Source organism: Rana temporaria, chromosome 4 (genome assembly GCF_905171775.1).
Source record: "Rana temporaria chromosome 4, aRanTem1.1, whole genome shotgun sequence".
NCBI lineage: Eukaryota > Metazoa > Chordata > Amphibia > Anura > Ranidae > Rana > Rana temporaria.
This window is the reverse complement of record NC_053492.1, coordinates 163,046,813-163,070,425: the sequence shown is the minus strand read 5'-3', so window position 1 is coordinate 163,070,425 and position 23,613 is coordinate 163,046,813. Positions and strand designations below refer to the sequence as shown.

Here is a 23,613-nt window from a genome sequence, read left to right as displayed (position 1 = left end):
TGAAACCAAATGGATTGACTTAACTAATACTTTATCACCAAGAGGAATGAGTATAGAACTGGATATGAACTGTTTTATTAGTGATTTTTTTAGGCTAATGCATACAAAATATGAATATTAGAAAGAGGTAGGTTATTTCCAGTAGAAAATAAGTATATTCTTAATGGATTTAGGTTGGTAATAATGTACACATAAAATTCAGTTTAATAGTATGTGGTCAGTTATAAATTTAAGGTTATCCAAGGGTTGTAACAATACGCCAAATTAGTTTCAGATTTATGGATCGCAACTGCGGAGACTTCTCAGGTTCGAACCCAGGTTTCACTCTTAACTCAGTTAAGAGTTTGGGTTCTATCATCACAGCCTCAGTAAAGTAAATAGTGCTTATTCCAGCATAAGCAACATAAAAGTAAATCTTGGTATTAATGGTATAGAACAGGTATAAGGATAGGTGTAGCCGCAGTACTGGGACTGTACACTGGAGGTCAGTAATGAACACAGGCATAGAAGCAAAGCAGGTAACTGGTATCTATAGCAGTGAGCTTAACATGTGAGATGAAGTTCAAACTTGAGTGGAACTCCTTAGTACTTTAGCATAGCAGTGAACATAACTTGGAAGCAAGCGGCAAGTATGGAGATCAGCGTTTAGTAATTGGTTTCTATAGCAGAGTACTTGCGGTTGCAGATAGCTGGGCATGGATGTGCGTCCTGGGAGCCTGGACCTGGTTGATGAGAGCGGTAGCTGCAAACAAGGAGTCCTGGTGATCCAGTTCAGGAAGCTGGAGCTCAGTTCAGGTGAGTCTGGAAGCCCAGCTGACAGTGGCGTTCTGTCAGCAATAGAGGAACACCTTCCTGTCAGTGCTGGGAGTTTAAATAGGCCGCACAGGAGCGAACCAGGAAGTACCACTAGGTGGCGCACCTCCGCAACCACCGTGGGGAGCAAGGCTGCAGGAAATGAGAGGCTATTCAGAAAGAAGGAAGAGAGTTGACTGGGAAAGAAGCAACTATAGTTGTACTTAGTGCAAAGTTATTGGTGTGACGTTACAAGGGTATTGTTAGGATCTTTTAATACAATTTTATTATTATTATTTTTTTAGTTTATACAGGTCAGTCTGATGGTGTTTGTATTTAATATTGAAATAAGGTTATTAATTGATGCTGCCTAGGATGAAAACTGGGTACTATGCAAATAAAGGCATCAGATTCATGCAGTTCAGATATGTCCCCAGTGAAGACAGGGTAGTGAGGGGTTAAACATTCTGGCAGGTAGATCATAAATTCTGGAGCATCGCGCCATATGGCCACACCCTCAGACAAAGTCGTAATGACGAAGTGCACCATAGAAGGACCATATGGCGACCAGGAGTGACATCAGCAAGCCACCACGACTGATGAGTGGTGTGATGAGAAATTATGTAATACACACTACGTGGAGCACTAACATGGAACTGCTATTGATGTTGATGCCTTATAATTCTGATGTGTTTGTAAAGGTGATTTTTCTTTAACATATTTTATCTGATTTTAGAAAAATGTTATAAATTATGAAAATGCAGCAGATGCAACTGCTACCTAACATAGTTTACAAGATCAACAGTACCTGGTATACTTTACAGTAATACTTGTAAGATATATAAAAGGTAGTGCCAGCTGGAGAGGAAGAGAAGAGAGGGGAAGGGAGGAGGGGGGTGTGCCAGTCCTGTTAGGAGACAGAAGGTGGCAGGGGAAAGGGGTCAGGTTCGAAAATATATACATCTTTGACCTAGGATATTGTATAAGGAAACTTGTATGGATGGGTGAGATCTCTGTATTCGTCTCTGGATCCACATCCTAAATGCTGAATAAAACAAAGTTCAATGCTTCCAAGCATGCGTCGACTTGATTCTGAGCATGCGCAGGTTTTGAACCGATGCTTTTCTGTACTAACCATCGGTTTGGTCCGATGGGGCAGCGGTCCATCGGTTCGGTTTTGAAGCATGTTTAGAAATTTTGGACCGAAGGAAACCAGACCGATAGTCTATACACACGGTCGGTTTGGTCTGATGAAAATTAACTTCAGTTCAGGGTTAGCTTTTTAACTTGAAAACTGAATTCCACTTACGTCACAAAAAAGGGGGAGGGAAGAAGGGGAGGAGTGTGTTTGCAGAGAGTTTATTGCTAAATCATCTGAAAAGTTCATGGTTGAGCTGATTATAGGTGGAGATAGCATAAGATCTCTTGAAGAGGAATTAGACTTGTCACTGTCGTAATGAGTGAAGTGCCATATCTTATATATATATAGGGGGATCTCAGAGCTATTTGCTCACAGGGTTGGTAAGTTGCATTAATAAATACCTGCCATTGCTGAGAGAAATGTTTTTCTGAGCCTATTCTGTGAGACCAAATCTCCAGTTCCCGAAATAACAATAATTTTAGTTCTCTTTTTACCTCCGTGATGGAGGGGATGCAGAGATATCTCATGCTTGAGAATGATCCCCTGAGCTGTGAGAAGACAAATGAACATCCATTGAGGGAGTTGGTGTGGTCCAGAGAATGATAGTATCCCTGCTTTGGTAATATCCAAATAGCATAAGAATATTTTGGAATTGTGATCCTGGTTATGCCTAGTACGTAAGTTTGAACTTAATTCCAAAAGGTGCCCATTAAAGACGACATTAAAAATCATTGTCCATAGCCGGTGGAAAAGAGTGGGGTGTGACTCCTTGCAGAGAGGGCAAAGTTTCTCCCCTGGCGAATCCCGTGGGGAGATGTAGGGAATACATGCCCTATGTAATAATTAGAATTGTGTTTCGTACCAGGATTCATTTGTTGTTGCTTTCAAAGTTGCTTTATAGCCTTTTACAAGTAAATGAGGGCGGTTGTCCAGAGGGATGTCCTTGCCCCAGTTTTTAGAGGTTATTTTTTCAAGCGGTATGGTGAAAAGGGGTAGGAGGGGGTTAAATTCCTCTGACGTAGAGATGGTGTATTGAAACCTGGAAAGTGGTTTTGGGCAGATTTTGTTGACGAGGGTTGAGAGTGGCATGACAAGGAAAATATAGTTTGAATGCTAAAATTTGGAAAGGTTTAAGCTGGACATTAATTGTGTTATAGAGACAGGTAACTCTGGTTAAGGCTTTGAGTCTCCATGTATGGAATGCTTTTATGTTGAGTAGATTGTGGGAACATGGGGTTACCATGGATCAGTAAGTAGGGAGAGATGTGTGGGGAAACCCCCAGATATTTTCTGACTTCCCTCCAGGCAACAACTGTGTCCCGAATGAGGAGATTTTGGCATAGGGGGGAGAGAGTTGAGGTTACTATGGAGAATGGAGGGTAGATCATATGGATGTGCCATAGCCAACTCCACTCCATTGTTAGTGAACTTTGAGACCTGATCTATCCAATCTAATATATAATCTATATAATCTAATAAAAGGTAGACTGCCCCTCCCTTGCTCTTCGGGAGATATCATTTTGTAAGCCCTATGTGAGGTCATAAGAGATCTGTTAACATTTTGTATGTCTTTGTGTTTAACCACTTGCCCACAGAGCACTTTCACCCCCTTCCTGCCCAGGCCAACTTCGAGATTTCAGCGCTGTCGCACTTTGAATGACAATTGCGCGATCATGCTACACTGTAACCATGTGACATTTTTATAATTTTCTTCACACAAATAGAGCTTTCTTTTGGTGGTATCACTGCTGGGATTTTTATTTTTTGCCCAAAAAAATACATAAAAATTTAGAAATAAAAAAGTGTTTCTTAGTTTCTGTCACTGATGTGCGCTGATGAGGCAGCACTGATGGGCACTGATGAAGTGGCACTTATGGTCACTGATGAGGCAGCACTTATGGGCACTGATGAGAAGGCACTAATATGCCACACTTATGGGCACTGATGAGCACTGATTGGCACCACTGATGGGTAGCACTGATGTGCACTGATAGGCGGCATTGGTGGGCACTGATAGGTAGCACAGATAGGCGGCACTGGGTGGTACTGATGGGCGGCACTGATGCACAGAGGAGGATGAGTATAGACTGTCTATAAAGTGCACAAATGATCCAGAGAAGCCACACTTTTCAAGTGCTAATGCAAACCATTTAAACTTACATTGTCAAAGGCCTTCTCAGCGTCTAAAGTTACAATCACAATGTCTTTAAAAGGGTGATTTTTGGCATATTCTAGGATTGCTAGTACTTTTCTGATGTTCGAGGAGGCTGAGCGGCCCTTGACAAATTCTACTTGTGCTGGGTGAATCATGGAGAGAAGAATGGTAGCCAATCAACCGGCTATAATTTTAGAATCAACATTAAGTAAAGAGATGGGGCGGGTCTTTCCCCTTTTAGTCTATAAGTTTATTGTATGTCTGTTGTCCTGAGGGGAGATATCCCCCTCCCGCCAAATACCATTAAACACTTCATGTAAAGTTGGAGTCAAAAAGGAATGAGACAATTTTTAGGATTTGCCTGATAAACCATGTGGTCCTGGTGATTTATTACAAGGTTTTTAATGGCTTTCTCAGTTTATTTCCCTGATATAGGGTCATTATAGGAAATAAGTTATTTCCGAGAAGATTTGGAGTAGTTTGGCAATTTCTAGAAAGTGTCTAGCTTGTGTGGTGTCAATGGTGTCAGCCGCGTAGAGGGTCATGTAGATTTTTTTTCAAATTGTATTTATTTCTGAGGGGGGTGTTGCTACATGGTCTTTTAAGGATGTTATATGCGTTGGTTTATGTGGGCCTTTACAGAGAGGAGCTTCGCCGCTTTGTTGCCATATTTGTGAAAATAAAGATCTGCATGTGCAAGTTTGATGCGCTCTTGCTGCTCTGCCCAGGTGTCAAAAGAGCGCTTGGCTTTATGCCAAGCCTTTCTGTCTTCAAGGGAATTGAGCTGCACGTAAGTGGTTGCTGGCCATTTTATACTGCTTAATGGTATGATTTTACCCAAAGGACGGCTTTCCCTGTGTCCCAAAGTAAATTGGGATGTTTCCCGTGAGAGCTGTTTGTGTTAAGAAATTCCTCCCATACTGTACTTTCTTGAGGATTCCTTTTAGTTGTTCATCTTGGGCTAAGAAGGAGGGTAATCTCTTAGTAGTTTGGCTGTAGGGATCACGAAAAGGACACTGATTTGTACTGATATCGGGCTATGATCCAAAATCACCAGCTCATGGATAGTGGCTTCCCTAATGTGTGGTAGTAGGGAGGCGGAGCTATATTCTTGGTCTGTGAGGTGGGAGAGGTGCCGGGGGTCCGTTAATTTAGCTCCTAGTGTAAATTGCGCAAGGAGAGAGGCACGACCATCTGGATCTCTGGAGGAGGGAGACCATGGGGTGATTGATCCTCCTCGTTTCTTAGAACTGTATTAAAATCTCCTACTATAAGGTGTGGATATTGTTTTTTTTCAGGATCCATAGTGGTTTCCTGGAAAAGGTTGTTGGAGGGGAGTTAGTGGGAGTTATTAGTATTTAGCAACTCCTTAGATTGAAATTTAAGTTGTGCCATAACCATTCATCCAAGATTGTCGCTGTCCACCGCTATGAGATCATAAACTAGGTGTTTGTGCAGTAGAATGACTATTTCAACTTTTCTCCCTAGCGCAGATGAGCCAATCATCTGTCCTACCCAAAATTTATGAAGACGGAAGAAATCTTTGGGGGGCAGGTGTGTTTACTGCAGAAGGGCTACATCTGTTTTTAGGTGTTTTAGGTGTCTTAGGATCTTCATACATTTATAGGGTAATCTCTTAGTAGGGTAATCTCTTAGTAGTTTGGCTGTAGGGATCACGAAAAGGTCACTGATTTGTACTGATATCGGGCTATGATTCAAAATCACCAGCTCATGGATAGTGGCTTCCCTAATGTGTGGTAGTAGGTAGGGGGAGCTAATGAATTAGTCGAATCTAGCAAAAGATTTGTGAGGAGGGGAGTAAAAGGTATATTCTTGGTCTGTGAGGTGGGAGAGGTGCCGGGGGTCCGTTAATTTAGCTCCTAGTGTAAATTGCGCAAGGAGAGAGGCACGACCATCTGGATCTCTGGAGGAGGGAGACCATGGGGTGATCGATCCTCCTCGTTTCTTAGAACTGTATTAAAATCTCCTACTATAAGGTGTGGATATTGTTTTTTTTCAGGATCCATAGTGGTTTCCTGGAAAAGGTTGTTGGAGGGGAGTTAGTGGGAGTTATTGGTATTTAGCAACTCCTTAGATTGAAATTTAAGTTGTGCCATAACCATTCATCCAAGATTGTCGCTGTCCACCGCTATGAGATCATAAACTAGGTGTTTGTGCAGTAGAATTACTATTTCAACTTTTCTCCCTAGCGCAGATGAGCCAATCATCTGTCCTACCCAAAATTTATGAAGAAGGAAGAAATCTTTGGGGGGCAGGTGTGTTTACTGCAGTAGGGCTACATCTGTTTTTAGGTGTTTTAGGTGTCTTAGGATCTTCATACATTTAGATGTTCCAAGAGACTAATCACATATAAATGTGTGGGGATGGTGTGGTTGAAAGGTTCTAATATTATTTTGGCATTGAGTAAGGTCAAAAGGAGGCTGACATTTTGGTGGATGATGATGGCAGTGAGACGAGTGAATATTAATCAAACCCTGCAGGGGAGAAGGAGAGAGAGGAGGAGGGGAACATAAACTGTTAACTGGAGAGTAAAACATCAATACAGTAGTCATTATCGACGTCACCCTTTTCCGTATGTGATCACATAAATTACACAGCGATAATGTGAGCCCAGAGCTGAGTGAGAGATAGAGACTGGGTAACAGCTCTCTTTGTGAGAGTAGGTCAGATGAGGCATTCACCCCGACCCCTAGTGGATAGCTTTTGTCAGCTTCTAGGGACATGGTTATATCAGACCAGGTAGGAAACCATAGTTACTTAAATACCTAAATGATAGACGACATTGGAGAAAAGGAAAAAGAAAAGAGAATCTTGGAATATTTGGTTGTTTCGAGTCACTCAGTTACAAGCTGTGGGATGTTGTTTCCTGTAATGAGGGACTTAAGCGCTGAGACTGAAATTTGTGCATATCACTTGTCAGTCTCAGGCATTTGTGGGATCTTTCCTGGGGCTGTGTTGTTTCCTTTGGCTCCATAAAAGCATTTTCCATGTGTGTAGCTAAGTTTTCTAAGTGAGTAGAGTGTGTGATCAGAAGTATGAAACTGCCTCCGCAAGAGTATGGAAGGTGAGTTGATATCCGTTAGATGCTTGTAGACGCAGGATGGCAGGATCAGCCAACGTGAAGTGGATGCCCTGTTTAAAAAGCTCTGCGCAAATGGCCTGGAATTACTTTCTTCTCCGAGATACCTCAGCTGAGTAATCGGCGAAGATTAGGAGACTATAACCATTGATTTTGAGGAAATCGCTAGTCTGTCCGCATAGTTCAAGTTTTTGACATTTATTCTCTGAATGTGCTCATTCAGCCATGCATTAGTTTGTGAGGCCCAAAGACTCTGGTAAGCGGGATGCACATAGATGTAATAATGTGTTTGCTTCTGGAAGACCTATAATCTGCAGATTGTTGCATGATCGATTCTCCAGGTCTTCCAGTTTCACCTGTATGATAGCATGTATTTGGGAGTGTTGCTGGAGGGTGTCGTTATTTTGGCATAGTTCATTTTCTAGGGCAGAGATGTGACATTCTGCCTCTGTCATCCTGTCTGTTTGATATGTTAGCTCCTTGCGTATCTGGTCAATGTCTGCGGCCATGGCTGTGTCTACCACTGTAGTGATAGTGGGAAGGATAAGAGTAGCCACTGCTTGGGCTATTCTTTCAATCACCCTGAGGAAGATGTTAACCCTGTTTTGAACATGGGTAGGGGAGGGGACAGGATGGTGTAGTCGGCAAAAGTTTTGAACGCTGCGAACAGACAAGCTATCTTAGCACCTGGAAGATGTGAGTACCCAGATTTATGTTTTATAAATAAAATATGTTTTTAAATGATAAAACACTATTTAGACTTTATTTTTATATATGGATGAAGAAACTTACTGCTGGACATCTCAGGATCCCAAAGAGCTTCATTCACATAGAACCCAGGGGTGGTTCACAGGCGTTTTTTGACCAAAACTAGGTGTGCGGTCAAACACCTGAAGGTGAACAGAGTCACATGGGGGGGGGGGGGGGGGTTGTTGTCACCTTGTAAACTTTGGAGCACCATCACAGGATTTTGCAAGTCATTCATGCACTTTATTTATATGTGTCATATCACATTGGTTACTTCAATATAGTGTGGCACTTTTCATCTGTTATTGTTTAATTTGCCAGCACAATGGACATTTTATATAATATACAGTATGTTATTATGTTTAATATCATGCAAGGTTTGCACTAAGATATTCATGCATTTTATATGTGTTATATCACATTGGTAATCTTAATATAGCGTGGCATTTTATTTGTGTATATGTATCTGGCTGGGGCGAACTCACCAGCTCTGGCGGGAGCATGTCCACATTCTGAGGCTCTGTAGCACTGTCTGCGGCCATCTTGGATCCTTCTGCCAAAGGACTATGTGTCCCAGCACTGGAGGGAGAGAGAGAGCCGGAGCGGGAGTTGGTGAGACACCGCTCTGTAATGTAAATTGGGGGGTCAGATTGTGGTGCCTGTGTCTGAAAATGGGAGCTGTTTCCGGCTTTATAGCTGATTTTTAGCTGGGCTGACATGGAGCCACTGTGTCCCACTGTCCTCAAATATGGTGCCGCAACTGTAAGTGTGATTTTATGGGGGATAGTGTTTTAATAAACTTTGCATGCAAACTGGATTATGCTATGTGGAGCTGTTTTATTTGATAAGATCAGCGATCCTTGGAGGGACCAGTGAATATTGGGAGCCATCCTATTAGTGATCTGTGATTAAAAGGCTGTATATTAAGGAGCTGTGGTGAGTGTTAAACCTCAGGGGAGCAGGTCTCACGTGGTGTGGTGCCGTTGTATGATATACGAAACCTTTGAAAAGGAGCCCACAGACTTTCACAATAAAGAGACTGTCTTTATTAATATCACTGACTGTAATAAGATCAAAGAGGATAAGATACACATCTAATAAAAATTTGGAGTCACCCTGATTGAGCGCTGCTAATGTTGCTAACCGTAGTGTTGCTAATAACATGTAGTTTATGCATTTTTATATTCAATGTTTATAGTGGCTGCTTATAGTTGTCTGTTATAGGGAACACTTGCTTGGTTTCACTGCAATTGTGCGCTGAACCGAAAGGATCCTCCCATTGAGGAAATCTTTTAACATGTTTCTCCTATTCAGGCTTCTTCAGGAAAATGCGTGGTGATACCTCTGGCGAAGTAAACAGAAATAAATCAAAACAATATTACACTAACATTATTACATCCACATAATTGATTTACTATACATGTGTGACAATACATCCACCTATCGAAAAATAGTTTCGTAAAAGAGGACCCCTACCTCCAAATGATGAAGCGACAAGGAGTTATTGTAAAATATGAGATGTGTCTGACCAGGAGTGCCAATGTGCATCCACCAAGTGGGGCCAAGAGCCCAACAGCCGTATTTCCCGCAGAGAACAGTATAGAACCACAACGATTAAAATATGGATCTAGAATAAAAAATACACATCTCATAATGCATTTTCAAAAGGAGTCCTAGTATTTTCTCTATTGTATAATACTGCAAGCTTAAGTTTCTGTGTTTATCAAATTAAGCAATAATGAGCACTCACATCTTACATCTGCATTGGAAAGCATGAAGGGAGCATGTGTGTCCACAAGATGGCAGCCAAGGGGTCTAATAAAGGTGCACACACATCACAGCCATATTAGTTGAACAAACTTGCCTGCGATAAAGTCACCTAATGAATTCAAGGCAGTATATGATTTACTTCCACATTAAACATTGCACACCAAAGTGGACAGAGCAAAAACAAAAGTAATATTAAGATTAACAAATGACTCTGCAAGAGATAATCAGTACCTAGTGACACTCCACTAGTTGGGCAATCCAGCAGCTGGTTAGTCAATTCAATAATGGTGCAGAGGCAAACCACACTCTGTGTACAAAGCAACAGCACAGAATCACCAAATATGCTCAAATACACAGCCAGACTGGCCACATCAGACAATCACATCAACTTCAGAAACTGACCTTAAACATGTATGTGTGGATCAAAGGCTCCCTGGGCTCCAGCAGCCAGACTGTCGACATGCAGGTCTATATATACTCATTTACACCCTGTGCACATAATACAAGTCAGGGTGCATATGCTAATTAGGGGGCTGCGCCAGCACAAGGTGGACCACATCAGCTTAGTGACTCTGCCACAATCCCATATCACTCCTCCTCATACAGGCATGGTCTAAACAGAAGGCTCCATTCACCCAAGGGAGGGGGCCATGGCTCCAAGGGATGGAGCAGCCTGGGACAGAACCCTGAACCCAGGCACAGGAAGTAAGGGGTCACAAGAGGCAGATAGTGGAACACACCACTGACCAGCAGTGGTCCTCTACAAAGAGGGGCACGGGCCACCTCCCAGGTGAGAAGTTGACACACTCCAGGCCGGCAAATACCCAGCCACGGTGCAAACCCCATTTATCAAAAAGCTTCCCAGATGCCCCTGGTGTCCGTAGGGGGCTTCCTGGCAATCTGGCAAACCTACCTGAGGGAAAGCCTCGGACAGCCCGGCAGACAAAAAAAAAGGGGGCCAACTGAAAAGAGCAACCATATAAAATTAAACCTTAATTGGCAAGTGGACATCAGCCTCATAATTACAAGAGCAGAAACCAAAACTGATATTTACATGAATAAAAATAAAAACATCACTCATAATTCAGTGTTGATAATAACAAAAAGAAAACAAATGTGTAAAGAATTTTTCTGCATACAACAATTAATATGAAGCCTGTTTCAACTAAACCGCAATACCTTAGAGGGAAAAAAATAGCCAAAACAACTAAAGAGGGTAGATGCAAGGTTACAAAAAAGGTCTGTAGCTACTCCCTTCATTAAGCCCGGCAAAACGGGTAGCCTGTAAGGAGTATATACCTGACCTTGATTTGTAATAGCTTTCTGGCTATTTCCCCTCCCTATTCATGCAAGCCAATTGCAAAAAAAGCCTTTAGATCAAAACCATAATATAAACCCACCTACTCTTTTGGAAACCAGGGAAAAGTGGTCCCAGATTCGGTTAAAAAAATGGGCATTTAGTCTTCCCAATATAAAAGGCACCACATTTGCACTTATACCCCTTTCCTAACCAGGCCAATTTTCAGCTTTCAGTGTGCTCACATTTTAATGACAATTACTCAGTCATGCAACTGAAATGTTTGTCCTTTTTTCACACAAACACAGTTTTCTTTTGGTGATATTTAATCATCACTGGTGTATCGGTTGATTGCTAATAGTAACAAACATCCATTAAATCACCATGCTGCCAGACTTCCATCTATCACCTCAGAGACAATGAACAGTCATTTGTGTTGTTTTGTTTTTGTTTATAACATGCTGCTTTGCCATCATATTTAGACAAGTTGGTTTAGCCTTGAAGAACTAATGTACTATAGTCTGATAGACTATTGCTCCTCCTCCTCCTCTGCATCAAAAACATGCAGAATGTTGCACTCAGCACTGTAAAACTTTTAGATCCACTGTAAAACTATTCGATCCCATCCCATAATCTTCATTATGACAAAAGAGACCACTCTGAATAATCCCAGTTGCTGTCTGTCTTTGCTGTGTGGATACTAGACCAGAGGCTTGCAGTATCTCTCCCCGGAGGCCTAGTAATTTAACAGCTTGTACTGGTTGATGGACTACTGAACCCAGCTAGCCCTACTTGTAAATCATGCGCCCTCAGGTCACATCGATTTGACACAAATCCCCACAGTCTCTCCTCTGTTCCATCAATGACAGTGTAAAGATGAGGACTTCATCCATGACCGTGCAAGGATGAAGTCCAGAACTCCACTGTGGTAAACTCACTGACCTTTTCCTGCCCCGAGTCCATGATGGAGAACTTTAACTGGACATACGTTCTGACAGCCTCCAGCCCCTCTGATCCAGGACTCCTCATCTATGACTGTGTGAAGATGAGGACTTCACCCATGACCGTGTAAGGATGAAGTTCCCTCACAGCTCTCTCGGGCTCCTCTGCGATCGGCACACCCCCCCAGATGGAAATGGCCTCCTGCCACTGTCTAGTACTCTATTCTCCACTTCTCTCGGCCGACAACTCCTCCCAGTGGCTTGTTCCCTTAGCTTATATATGGGAGGCCTGTCCCCTGCCAATACCAAGTGGGGAATGGTCAGGGCTCCTCCCATGAGCTGCCTGCCACTCCAGCCCCATAAATTACACATATAATTTCCTGACAACCTATCACACTTTTGAAGGGCCTGGAGCACCAGGACAATTCAAACACCACAAAATTACCACATTTTGGAAAGCAAAATCCCCAACGTATATTCTGTGAGGCATATTGAGTCTTTTGGACTCCGCAAGTTTTTGGAAAATGTGGAAAGAAAATGTAAACACATTTTTTTTACACAAAATTGTCCATATATAAGATATTTGTAACACACAGCATGAACATGCCACAAATTACACCCCAACATACATTCTGCTACTCCTCCTGGGTATGGCAATGTGAGACTTTTACATAGCCTGGCCACATATAGAAGCCCAACATGCAAGTAAGACCTCCAGGAGTTCTAGGAACATAAATTACACATATAATTTTCTGACAACCTATCAAAGTTTTGAAGGCCCTGGAGCACCAGGACAATGGAAATGCCAATAAAATTACCCCATTTTGGAAAGAAAGCCCCCTACTGTATATTCTATGAAGCATGAGTAATCATTTGAACATGTCATTTTTTCCACAAGTTTTTTGAAAATGTGGAAAGAAAATGAAAGCCCATTTTTTACATAAATTTGTCTGTTTAGAAGATCTTTCTAAAACACAGCGTGTGCATACCACAAATTACACCCCAAAATACATTCTGCTACTCCTCCCGAGTATGGCGATCCCACATGTGTGAGACTTTTACACAGCCTGGCCACATACAGAGGCCCAACATGCAAGGAGCACCTCTAGGCATTCTAGGAGAATAAATTACACATATAATTTTCTGACAACCTATGAAGCTTTTGAAGGCCCTGGAGCACCAGGACAATGGAAAAACCACAAAAATGACCATATTTTGGAAAGCAAAAACTCCAACGTATATTCTGTGAGGCATATTGAGTCTTTTGAACATGTAATTTTTTTGCACAAGTTTTTGGAAAATGTGGAAAGAAAATTTAAGCACATTTTTTTACACAAAGTTGTCCACATATAATATATTTCTAACACACAGCATGTACATACCACAAATTACACCACAAAATAAATTTCTGTTACTCTTCCTGGGAATGGCGATACCACATGTGTGAAGCCTTGTACAAATGCACGGTTTTCTTGGCAAGAACCAGAAAGAAAACTGCTGGCAGAGCTTTCTTGCCGTGCGTGTGTACGAGGCTTTCAGGTTTCTCGTCAAGAAAAATGCCCAGAATCTCAACGAGAAAAATAGAGAACCTGCCCTCTATTTTCCTTGTCATGATTCTCTGCAGTGTTTTCCTGCCGAGAAACCCAAGCGTTTGTATACTTACCTGTCGCTGTGGAAACCCGCGCATGCTCGAAATGACTTCAACGCATGCACAGTAGCTTCCAAGGGCAGTGTAGGGTGTAGCAAGATGGCGGCGACGGCATCAAATGTGACGAGCGCATGCTTGTCATACTCGATGACGTTGCCACATTCTTGCCATTCAAAAGAACAGCTGTTCTTTTGAATTGAGTGTGTGTATACTCGGCCAGCAAGAGATTCTTGGCAAGAATCTCATCAGGAAAAACAACATTTTTTTCCTTGGGGAGCTGCGGTGGCTCAACGCGATTGGCACTGAGCTGACAAGCCATTCACCTCTGCAGCTAGTGGTTCGGATCCCGGTCTCAGCTACCTGTGCATTGAGTTTGGTGGTCTCAGCCCAGCTCCCGGTGGGTGTGCTATGCGAGGTAAGCCTGCGCTTAGTACGCCCACCCCCCTCCCACAAAAACCACCACACTTACACGCACTCAAAATTGGGTTAACATGCACGCACTTTGACCATGCGGTCTCTAAAAAGAGAGGCAAAGGACTAATGGGGCTGGTTGAGCGGGCTAGACCCTCTCACTCCCTTATAGGGAGTCCCTCTGCCCCATTGGGCTTCAACGCGGAGCAGGTAGGGTGGGCTGTGTGGGAGGACCCCCTCACACAGCCACCATTGCCACCCGGGGCATGGAGAAAGGTGGCAGATTGCCTCTGGGGGAGGCCTGCCTACTCCCAACTTTAGCCAAGTCCGGCTCCTCTCTCGAGTACACGCACAAAATTCACAAAAAAAAAAAGGAAAAACAATGTTTTTTTCCTGACGAGATTCTGGCCCGTGTGTACAGGGCATGAGACTTTTACACAGCCCGGACACATACAGAGGCCCAACATCCAAGGAGCACTGTCAGGTGTTGTAGGGACATAAATTACACATCTAATTTCCTGACAACCTATGAATTTTTTAAGGCCCTTCATATTTCTAACACATGCACAAACCAAGAATTACACCCCAAAATACATTCTGCTGAGCAAAGGATTACCTGCGGTTTTAGTAGTGCAGTTGTCCACAGAAGAGCATTGGTCCAGGCAGCAGGCAGGGACGTGGTCGGTGACAGTGAACTATATTGTCAAGGCAACAGTAGTAGGCAGGTCCATAGTACAGGTAGCAGGCAGAGGTCAGGAAAGAATGGGGACAGGGGTAATAGCTTCTCCCACCCAAATCTCTTTGAAGCCTCCATTCTCCAGACCCTAATCTGGTATTAACAAAACCAAAAAAATTGAAAAAAACAATTCTAAATCCCTTCACATATGTGAGACCCACGTGTCTCAGTAGCAGGGTACAAGATCAGTCCAAGGGGAAGGCAAAAAATGTCGTCAATAAACAGTCCAGGGTCAGCTTCAAAGCAGGCAGAGGTATGTACATTTTAGCGTTAGGGAGAAGCATGGTCAAATAGAAGGCAGAGTTATGAACAGCTTAGTGCAGTGGCATAATGGGTGTGGAGGTAAATGACAATAATTAAGAATTATGTTTACCATACTTCACTAATAATGTAGAGAAGTATGGGGACAACGGAAACTGCCACCTATACAGAGGCCTGGTTGGGAAGGAAACTGGGGACAATAATACATGGGCCCAGATCCACGTAGCGCGGTGCATTTGTAAGTACGGCGTAGTGTATCTCAGATACACTACGCCACCGTAACTTACAGCGTATTTCCCGTATCCACAAAGAATTTGCGCCGTAAGTTACGGCGGTGTAGTGTAAATGTGTCGGCATAAGGGCACGCAATTCAAATCACTAAGTTGTGGGCGGGTTTTATGTTAATACGTCTTGACCCCATGTAAATTACGTTTTTTTTTAATGGCGAATGCGTCATTTATGGGGGTATCCCAGTGCGCATGCTCCAAATTAACCCGCAACAAGCCAATGCTTTCGACATGAACGTAATTCTACGCAAAGCCCTATTTGCGAACGTTTTACGCAAACAACGTAAACAACGGAAAATTTGACGCTGGCCCGACGTCCATACTTAAAGTGGAGGTTCACCCAAAAAACTTTTTTTTAACATTAGATTGAGGCTCGTTTTGTCAAGGGGAATCGGGTGTTTTTTTTTACAATCGAAGCAGTACTTACCGTTTTAGAGATGCATCTTCTCCGCCGCTTCCGGGTATGGGCTGTGGAAATGGGCGTTCCTACTTGATTGACAGGCTTCCGACGGTCGCATACATCGCGTCACGATTTTCCGAAAGTAGCCGAACGTCGATGCGCAGGCGCCGTATAGAGCCGCACCGACGTTCGGCTTCTTTCTGAGAGTTTAGCCCCTGTAAGCTGGGGAACAGGTAGCAGGTACAAATCCCCTGGGATAAGCAGTCTCTCAGGCACAGATACCAAATGCAAGAAGGTAGTGACAAAACAGTGCAGTGTTTATTTTTGATATTTACAAGTCTATATACAGGTGCTGTACAGTATCTCAGAAAACAAACAGGAACAATAATAGCAAAACAAAAACCCAGCCGTATCTCACCACTAACTATACAAAATATACAGCTTGTTAGCTTTTACCAACCTCTTACTATCACAGACAGGAGTTGTCTGATTTCCCAGGCTGAGAGCACCGGCTGTCTGTCTCAGGTGAGTATAAATTGGCCTGGGGAGAGGACATGGAATGGATCATGGATCAGAGATCCCTGAACATGTATGAAAGGAGCCTGGTAGATGTATAAAACAGACTTTTCACAGCTCTCTCTGGGATGCCCTGCTACACCCCATAACAGGCCATTTTGCTTGTGATATACTGCTTGAAGCCCAGCCTGCCTGTGAAGTGGACAAGTGACTCATCCATGGAAATATTTTGGTTGGGGGTAAATAACTGTGTGAATTGCTCAGAGAAAAAATTTAGAAGTGGCCCAATTTTATATTTGTCATATGCTACTGTAGGTCATTTTGGGAAGGGCACTGGGTGTTGTCATTGTAATGGAGGAAGAGCATAATCATTATGTATCTTGATCTTGGCATAATGGATGAGGAAACTGGCATGTGGTGGATGGGGCTGGTGGACTAGTAGGAGTATATATACAGTATATATTTTTTTTATGAGTGCCACATTGAAAGTGAGGCCCAAAAATATTCTAAATTCAGCCACAATTAGTTCTCCTCACTTATAATGATGGGGATAACTTGAACCTGGGTTGCTCAATATAAATTATTCAATTATTTGGAAGCACCTTTATTACAAACATTAACGGAACGCCCCCCCCCCCCCCCCCAAAAAAAAAAAAAAAAAGAAAAAACACTTTTTTTTGCCTTAGGAGGCCTGAATTGTCCCCTACCAGCATTGTCTATATAAAGCAATATATCCTGATCTCTATACCCCTTTTTTTTTACTCCCTTTTGGGGAGCGAGAACAGAGTAAAGAATTGGGGACTGGTTGATTGGTACTTTCTTTTAGCCAGATTAACGTAGGCGGGCGCAACGTTAGGCAGGCGTAGAGTATGGCATATACGATACGCCGCCGTAAGTTAGAGAGGCAAGTGCTGTATTCACAAAGCACTTGCCTCCTAAGTTACGGCGGCGTAGCGTAAATGGGGCCGGTGTAAGCGTGCCTAATTCAAATGAGGATGGGGGGCGTGTTTTATGTAAATGATTGGTGACCCGACGTGATTGACGTTTTTTACGAACGGCGCATGTGCCGTACGTGTACATATCCCAGTGTGCATTGCTCCAAAGTACGCCGCAAGGATGTATTGTTTCGGCGTGAACGTAAATTACGTCCAGCCCCATTCACAGACGACTTACGCAAACGATGTAAAATTTTCAAATTTCGACGCGGAAACAACGGCCATACTTAACATTGACTAGGCCAGCTATTTGTTTGACTAACTAACGGGAATCGCCTTACGTAAACGGCGTTTCTTTACTGCGACGGGCGCACGTACGTTCGTGAATCAGCGTATCTAGTCATTTACATATTCTATGCCGAACTCAACGGAAGCGGCACCTAGCGGCCAGCGTAAATATTGCACCCTAAGATACGACGGCGTAGGAGACTTACGCCGCTCGTATCTTAGCCTAATTTAAGCGTATCTGGTTTCCAGAATACGCTTAAATTTACGACGGCACAGATTCAGAGTTACAACGGCGTACAGTATCTCTCTCTGAATCTGGCTATTTATTTTTTCCCCTTTACTCTTTACTCTTCTTAGCCATTTCTTGATCTGTATGTGTATGCTAGAATGACTGGGAGATCTACAAAAGCTACTAAAGGAACAAAAGGAACTGAAACTAAGACACCAAGAGAAAGTTTGAATACAAGCACAGTCCAAAAATTCCTGATCAAAGAAGGTAGCCCTAAAACATCTACCCCGGAAAAACAACAGTCGACTAAAGATAAGAAAAAAGAGGGGACAAAAAAGAAGGGAGACATACAGATGAAAACAAAAGCAGCCACCAAGATGGATAGTCAAACAGCGAATGGAGAGCAGAGTCTACAGTCTCAAATGCCAATTAAACTGGAAATAATATAAATGTTTGAAGGATTGGAAAAGAGATTAGAAAACTAATTTAAGACAGAAATTGCAACAATGAGAGCAGATCTGGGACAATTGCTGAAAAGGGTTGAGGAAACAGAGGAGAAGAACAATAACCAAGGACTGGAAATTCAAGAGCTAAAAATACAACTCAAATCGCTACAAGCTAGCCAGAGGGAAATATTATATAGAATAGAAAATCAGGAAAACCAAAGCAGACGTCAGAACCTAAGGATAAAGGCGTTACCCGAAGGAAGAGGAGAGGATCTGAAGAAGATAATGAAGGAAATATTCAACCTCCTCTTGGGCTAAGGGATAAAAAGAAGGGGTAGTTAGTAGAAGAAGAAGAGGCAGGATATATTGGATAGCATAGGAAGCATTGGAAACAAAATAATGGGAAGTTAACTCAAGTTAGCTTGGTGGTGTCTGAGGTGGGAAGTGAGGGAGGGGGGGAGTGGGGAAATGAAATATAAGTCAGGAAGATGTCACACCGGGAGGTGAGTGGACCGGCTCCCCCTTCCCCCGACCACCCCCGTGAGAGGGAGGCGGGGAGGGGTGAGGGGAAACAGGTGCCACGGTTGGAGGTACACCCCAGGAGGAGAGGCTTGCGAGGGGACAGTGGAGTGGGTCTCCAGAGGCGAGCTAGGAGCCAGGAGCAGGACGAGGGGACAGTGAGGGGAGAGGGGGTAGGGGGAGGGAGGGGGGAAGGGGTGGGAGGGGGTGGTAAGTGGGAGGGGAAGTAGAAGAATCAATGTAAAAAAAAACGTACAAATTTATTTTACTCACATAGAATGTGAACAACCCATCTCAGTGAAAATAGGATGTAAAAAGGTATACTATGACCACTGTTACATTTTTGACCTACAATGTCAGAGGGCTGAATACACCTAGTAAAATTCTTAAAATCTTAAAAGAGATTGAGTATTATGGGGCAGGAGTGGTCTTCTTACAGGAAACTCACCTGTCCCATGAGACTAATGTGAGGTTGTATTCCCATCGGCTTCCAATTTGGTACTATGGCGATTCAATGACAAATAAGGCAAAGGGGGTAGCGATAGGTAGAGGGACACGGTTTGTCCTGGAAAATAGACTAACTGATCCGGAGGGAAGATACCTCTTCTTAAGGGGGAAGCTGATGGGAATGGAATGTACATTAGCGAATATATATTGCCCTAATAGGGATCCAACTGTATATTTGGGGGGAATCCTGGAAAAATATTCAGAGTTTAAAAGGGGAGAAGTGTTTGTTGCAGGAGATCTGAACTTCTGTATGGACCCTAAACTAGACAGTACGTTGGGTTTACAGGGGACGAGGAAGGTTCAGATGAGGGCAATAAAACAAAAACTTCACAGCCACCAGTTGGTGGATATATGGAGAATACAACACCCGAAGACACCCCTGTACACGGGACGTACACGAGCATAGATCATTGGTTGACCGAACATAGGATGTTGGACATTGGTGGAAATATTGAAGTAACTACATTATCAGACCATGCACCAATGACTATGGAAATAAAAATACCTGGAACCCAGATACAAGAGTACTCTTGGAGGTTGAATAAGGAACTCCTAGATAAACAAGGGGAGGAGGCGAATTAGAACAATATTTCAGTATAAATGGAACCAGTAACATAGGGGATGATACCCTGTGGGAGGTCCATAAAGCCTACATAAGTGGGATCCTTATCTCACAAAAAAAAGAGAGAAAAAAAAGAGGGGAAAAGTAATAGAAGAAATATATCTGTTAGAGCAAAGACATAAAATTGAGGATGAACAAGAACAGGAAACAGGAAATAAGATGAGAACCGGCAATAAAAAGAGATGAACTGAAGGAACTATTGGAACAGGAAATAAGGAAAACCTATAATAAAATCGCTAAGGAAAAATATCAACGGGGAAATAAAAATAGCAGGTGCTTAGCAAAGATGTTATGGAAAAAAAATCATTCAATTATATAGAAAAAATACAAAATAAAAAGGGGGACATGATTCATAATACAAAGGATATAGCGATGGTTTTCCGAGAGTTCTATGAACAACTGTACTCAGTTAGTCAGAAAGGTCAAGGGGAGGTGGGGCAAAAAGAAAAAATTATAGACTATTTAAAAAAAAGCTAAGATCCCCAGGATAGTAGAAGAGAAAGCAATATTCCTAGAAAGGCCCATAACAGAAGAGGAAATCAATCAGGCATTAAAAGAATCAGCAACAGGAAAAAGTCCAGGGCCAAACAGATATACGACACTATACTTAAAAAGGTTTAAAGACATTTTCACCCCGAAATTCTGTAAATACATATATGGACTGGGTACTAGATATGAGATGAGTAGGGAAGCTTTATCAACATCCATAACAATTATAGCAAAAGAAGGCAAAGATAATACCAAATGTTCTAACTATAGACCAATATCATTGCTAAATGCGGATACAAAACTATTTGCGAAAATACTAGCAACAGGAATAAAATAATTAACCACTTCCAGACCTTAGGTGTTTTTCAGATTTGGTGTTTGTAAGACTAAAACAGTTTTTTTCTGCTAGAAAATTACTTAAAACCCCCAAACATTATATATTATTTTTCTAACACCCTAGAGAATAAAATAGTGGTCATTTCAATACTTTTTGTCACACCGTATTTGCGCAGCGGTCTTACAAGCGCACTTTTTTTGGAAAAAATTCACTTTTTTTAATTAAAAAATAAGACAACAACAAATTTGGCCCAATTTTTTTTACATATTGTGAAAGATAATGTTACGCCGAGTAAAATGATACCCAACATGTCATGCTTAAAAATTGCGCCCGCTCGTGGCATGGCGTCAAACTTTTACCCTTAAAAATCTTGATAGGCGACGTTTAAAAAATTCTATAGGTTGCATTTTTTGAGCTACAGAGTAGCTCTAGGGGTAGAATTATTGCTCTCGCTCTAACGATCGCGGCAATACCTCACTTGTGTGATTTGAACACCGTTTTCATATGCGGGCGCTATTGCGTATGCGTTCGCTTCTGCGCGCGAGCTCGTCAGGACGGGGCGCTTTAAAAAAAAATTGTTTTGGTTTTCTTATTTATTTTTATTTATTTTATTACTTTTTACACTAAAAAAAAAAATTGATCACTTTTATTCCTATTATAAGGAATGTAAACATCCCTTATAATAGAAAAAAGCATGACAGGTCCTCTTAAATATGAGATCTGGGGTCAAAAAGACCTCAGATCTCATATTTAGACTAAAATGCAAGAAAAAAAAAAATGAAACTGTCATTTTTTCAAATGACAAAAAAAAAATGTTTCTTTAAGAGGCGTTTTGACGTCACTTCCGCCCAGCAGAGCTATGGGGACGGGCGAAGGAGATTTTTCCTTCAGTCTCGTCCCCAGTCACCAGCTGAACGGTCCCGATCGCCTCCGCCGCTACCGACGGCTCCGGTAAGCGGCGGAGGGTGCGGGAGATCGGCGGGAGGGGGGGCCCTCTCCCGCCACCGATAACGGAGATCTCGCGGTGAATCCCCCGCGGAGACCACCGTTATCGTGTACCGGACCGTGCACACTAAAGATCGATACCTCGGTTGTGGCAGCAGCTGCTGTCGTTACCAAGATATCAATCTTTAAAAATAGGACGTACATCGTTGTTCGCAAGTCTGGAAGTGGTTAATGATGGAACTGGTTCATTCGGACCAGGTTGGGTTGGGTTGACCAAGATACACCGATTCACGAACGTACTTGCGCCCGTCGCATGAGTATACACCGTTTACGCAAGGCGTACGTCCGGCGTAAAGATAAAACACCTCTAGGGAGGCACAACCCATGCAAAGGTATGGACGACGGAACAGCCGTCGTATTTTACGTTGTTTACGTAAGTCATACGTGAATGGGGCTGGGCGTAGGTTACGCATGCGCCGTTCGTCCGGCCTTTCATTTACATGGGGTCACACTTCATTTTAATAGATCACGCCCACTACCTCCCTACTTTGAATTAGGCGGGCTTACGCCGGCCAATTTACGTTACGCTGGCGCAACGTAGGGGGCGAGTGCTTTGTGAATACTGCTCTTGCCTCTCAAAATTACGTTGGCGTAGCGCATATGAGATGCGCTACGCCGGCACAAAGGATGCCGACCCAGGATGATGCAGTGGATTCAAACATTATACAAAGGACCCACAGCTAGGATAAAAGTGAATGGGACATTATCACCCCCCTTCGGTATGAAAAATGGGACAAGACAGGGTTGCCCCCTGTCTCCACTACTTTTCTTGCTTGCGCTACAACCGCTTCTGGCAATGGTGCGGGGAGATGTGGACATCGGGGGCTTTAGAATTGGAGAAGAGGAACATAAATTAGCTGTGTTTGCAGACGATGTGCTATTCTACATATCCAATCCTCGAATTACAATGCCTAATTTGATGAGAGCATTAAAATAATATGGAGATTTATCTAACTTTAAGATTAATCCGTGTAAATCAGAGATACTAAATATAAACATGAAAGTAAGTGAGGAACAATGTCTATGAAAATAAAATATCTTGGGATTAAATTAACTGCCTCGCCAAAAAAGGTATACCAAGCAAATTATATTCTATTATTCGAGGAAGTTAAAAGAGAGATAAAGAGGATAGCAGCATGCCCTCTATCATGTAACGCCCTAAAAATGATAATACTCCCGAAGATCATGTACAAGTTTCAGATGCTCCCTATATACATACCTCCAACGTATTTTAGAATATTAAACAGTAATCACAAAATTAATATGGCACAACAAAAAAAAACTAGAATAGCACTGGCAACACTGAAGAAAACAAAAAAATCAAGGGGGACTGAGCGTCCCTGATTTTCAAAAATATTACGAGGCAGTATTGTTAACACGGGTGGTGGAATGGATGAAACTTGGAAATGATAAAAGCTGGTGGGGTGTAAACAAATAGGAACTATGGCCCATATCTGGTGGGGATGCCCCAAAATTAGAACGTACTGGAAGGAAATACTAAGGTACATAAAAGACATTACTAAAATTGACATACCAGAAGATCCATGGGCATGCTTATTCCACGGGGTAGACATTCCGAAAAAAGAATATATAAACTCAATGACAATCCACATGTTGAATGCTGCAAAAAGCCTGATACCAAAGAACTGGGGGGAAGTAGATAGCCCAAAGATAGGGGAGTGGTTTGATAAGATAGAAGAGACTCGAAATATGGAATATCTTAGACATAGTTATGAAGACACAAGAGAAGGCTTTGATAAGAGATGGGAAGATTAAAAAGAGTTTAAACTTACAAAGAAATATAGTGAAATCAGGAGTACGTAGTCATGAGGAATAAGAGGGGGTAGGGGGCGGGAGGGTGGCATACTGGAAAGGTGGGATGGTGGGATGGGAGGGCAAGGGTATTGAAATAGGTGAAAGATGGTTTGATATATGTTAATGAGGTGAGAAATGTTGTTGGGTTTTAAGGAATTTTGTATACTATAAATTACAAAAAAAAACAAAAAAAACAATAGGGGCAACATTCTCTGTGTT

The 23,613-nt window shown here is 42.5% G+C and overlaps 1 protein-coding gene across 3 annotated transcripts in view; it reads left to right on the top strand.

Annotated features, from left to right (window-relative positions):
• The window catches only part of SI (sucrase-isomaltase), a 318,808-nt gene that overhangs the window by 206,037 nt on the left and 89,158 nt on the right, over positions 1-23,613 (top strand). Inside the window, exon 48 of one of the 3 annotated variants that reach the window (XM_040349297.1) lies at positions 9,250-9,602. The exons of the other annotated variants lie outside the window; for them this stretch is intronic. Coding sequence (XP_040205231.1) covers positions 9,250-9,291 — 42 coding nt within the window. The 3' untranslated portion in view covers positions 9,292-9,602. Of the gene's footprint in view, positions 1-9,249; positions 9,603-23,613 lie in introns of those variants that run through there. 3 annotated transcript variants of the gene reach the window in all.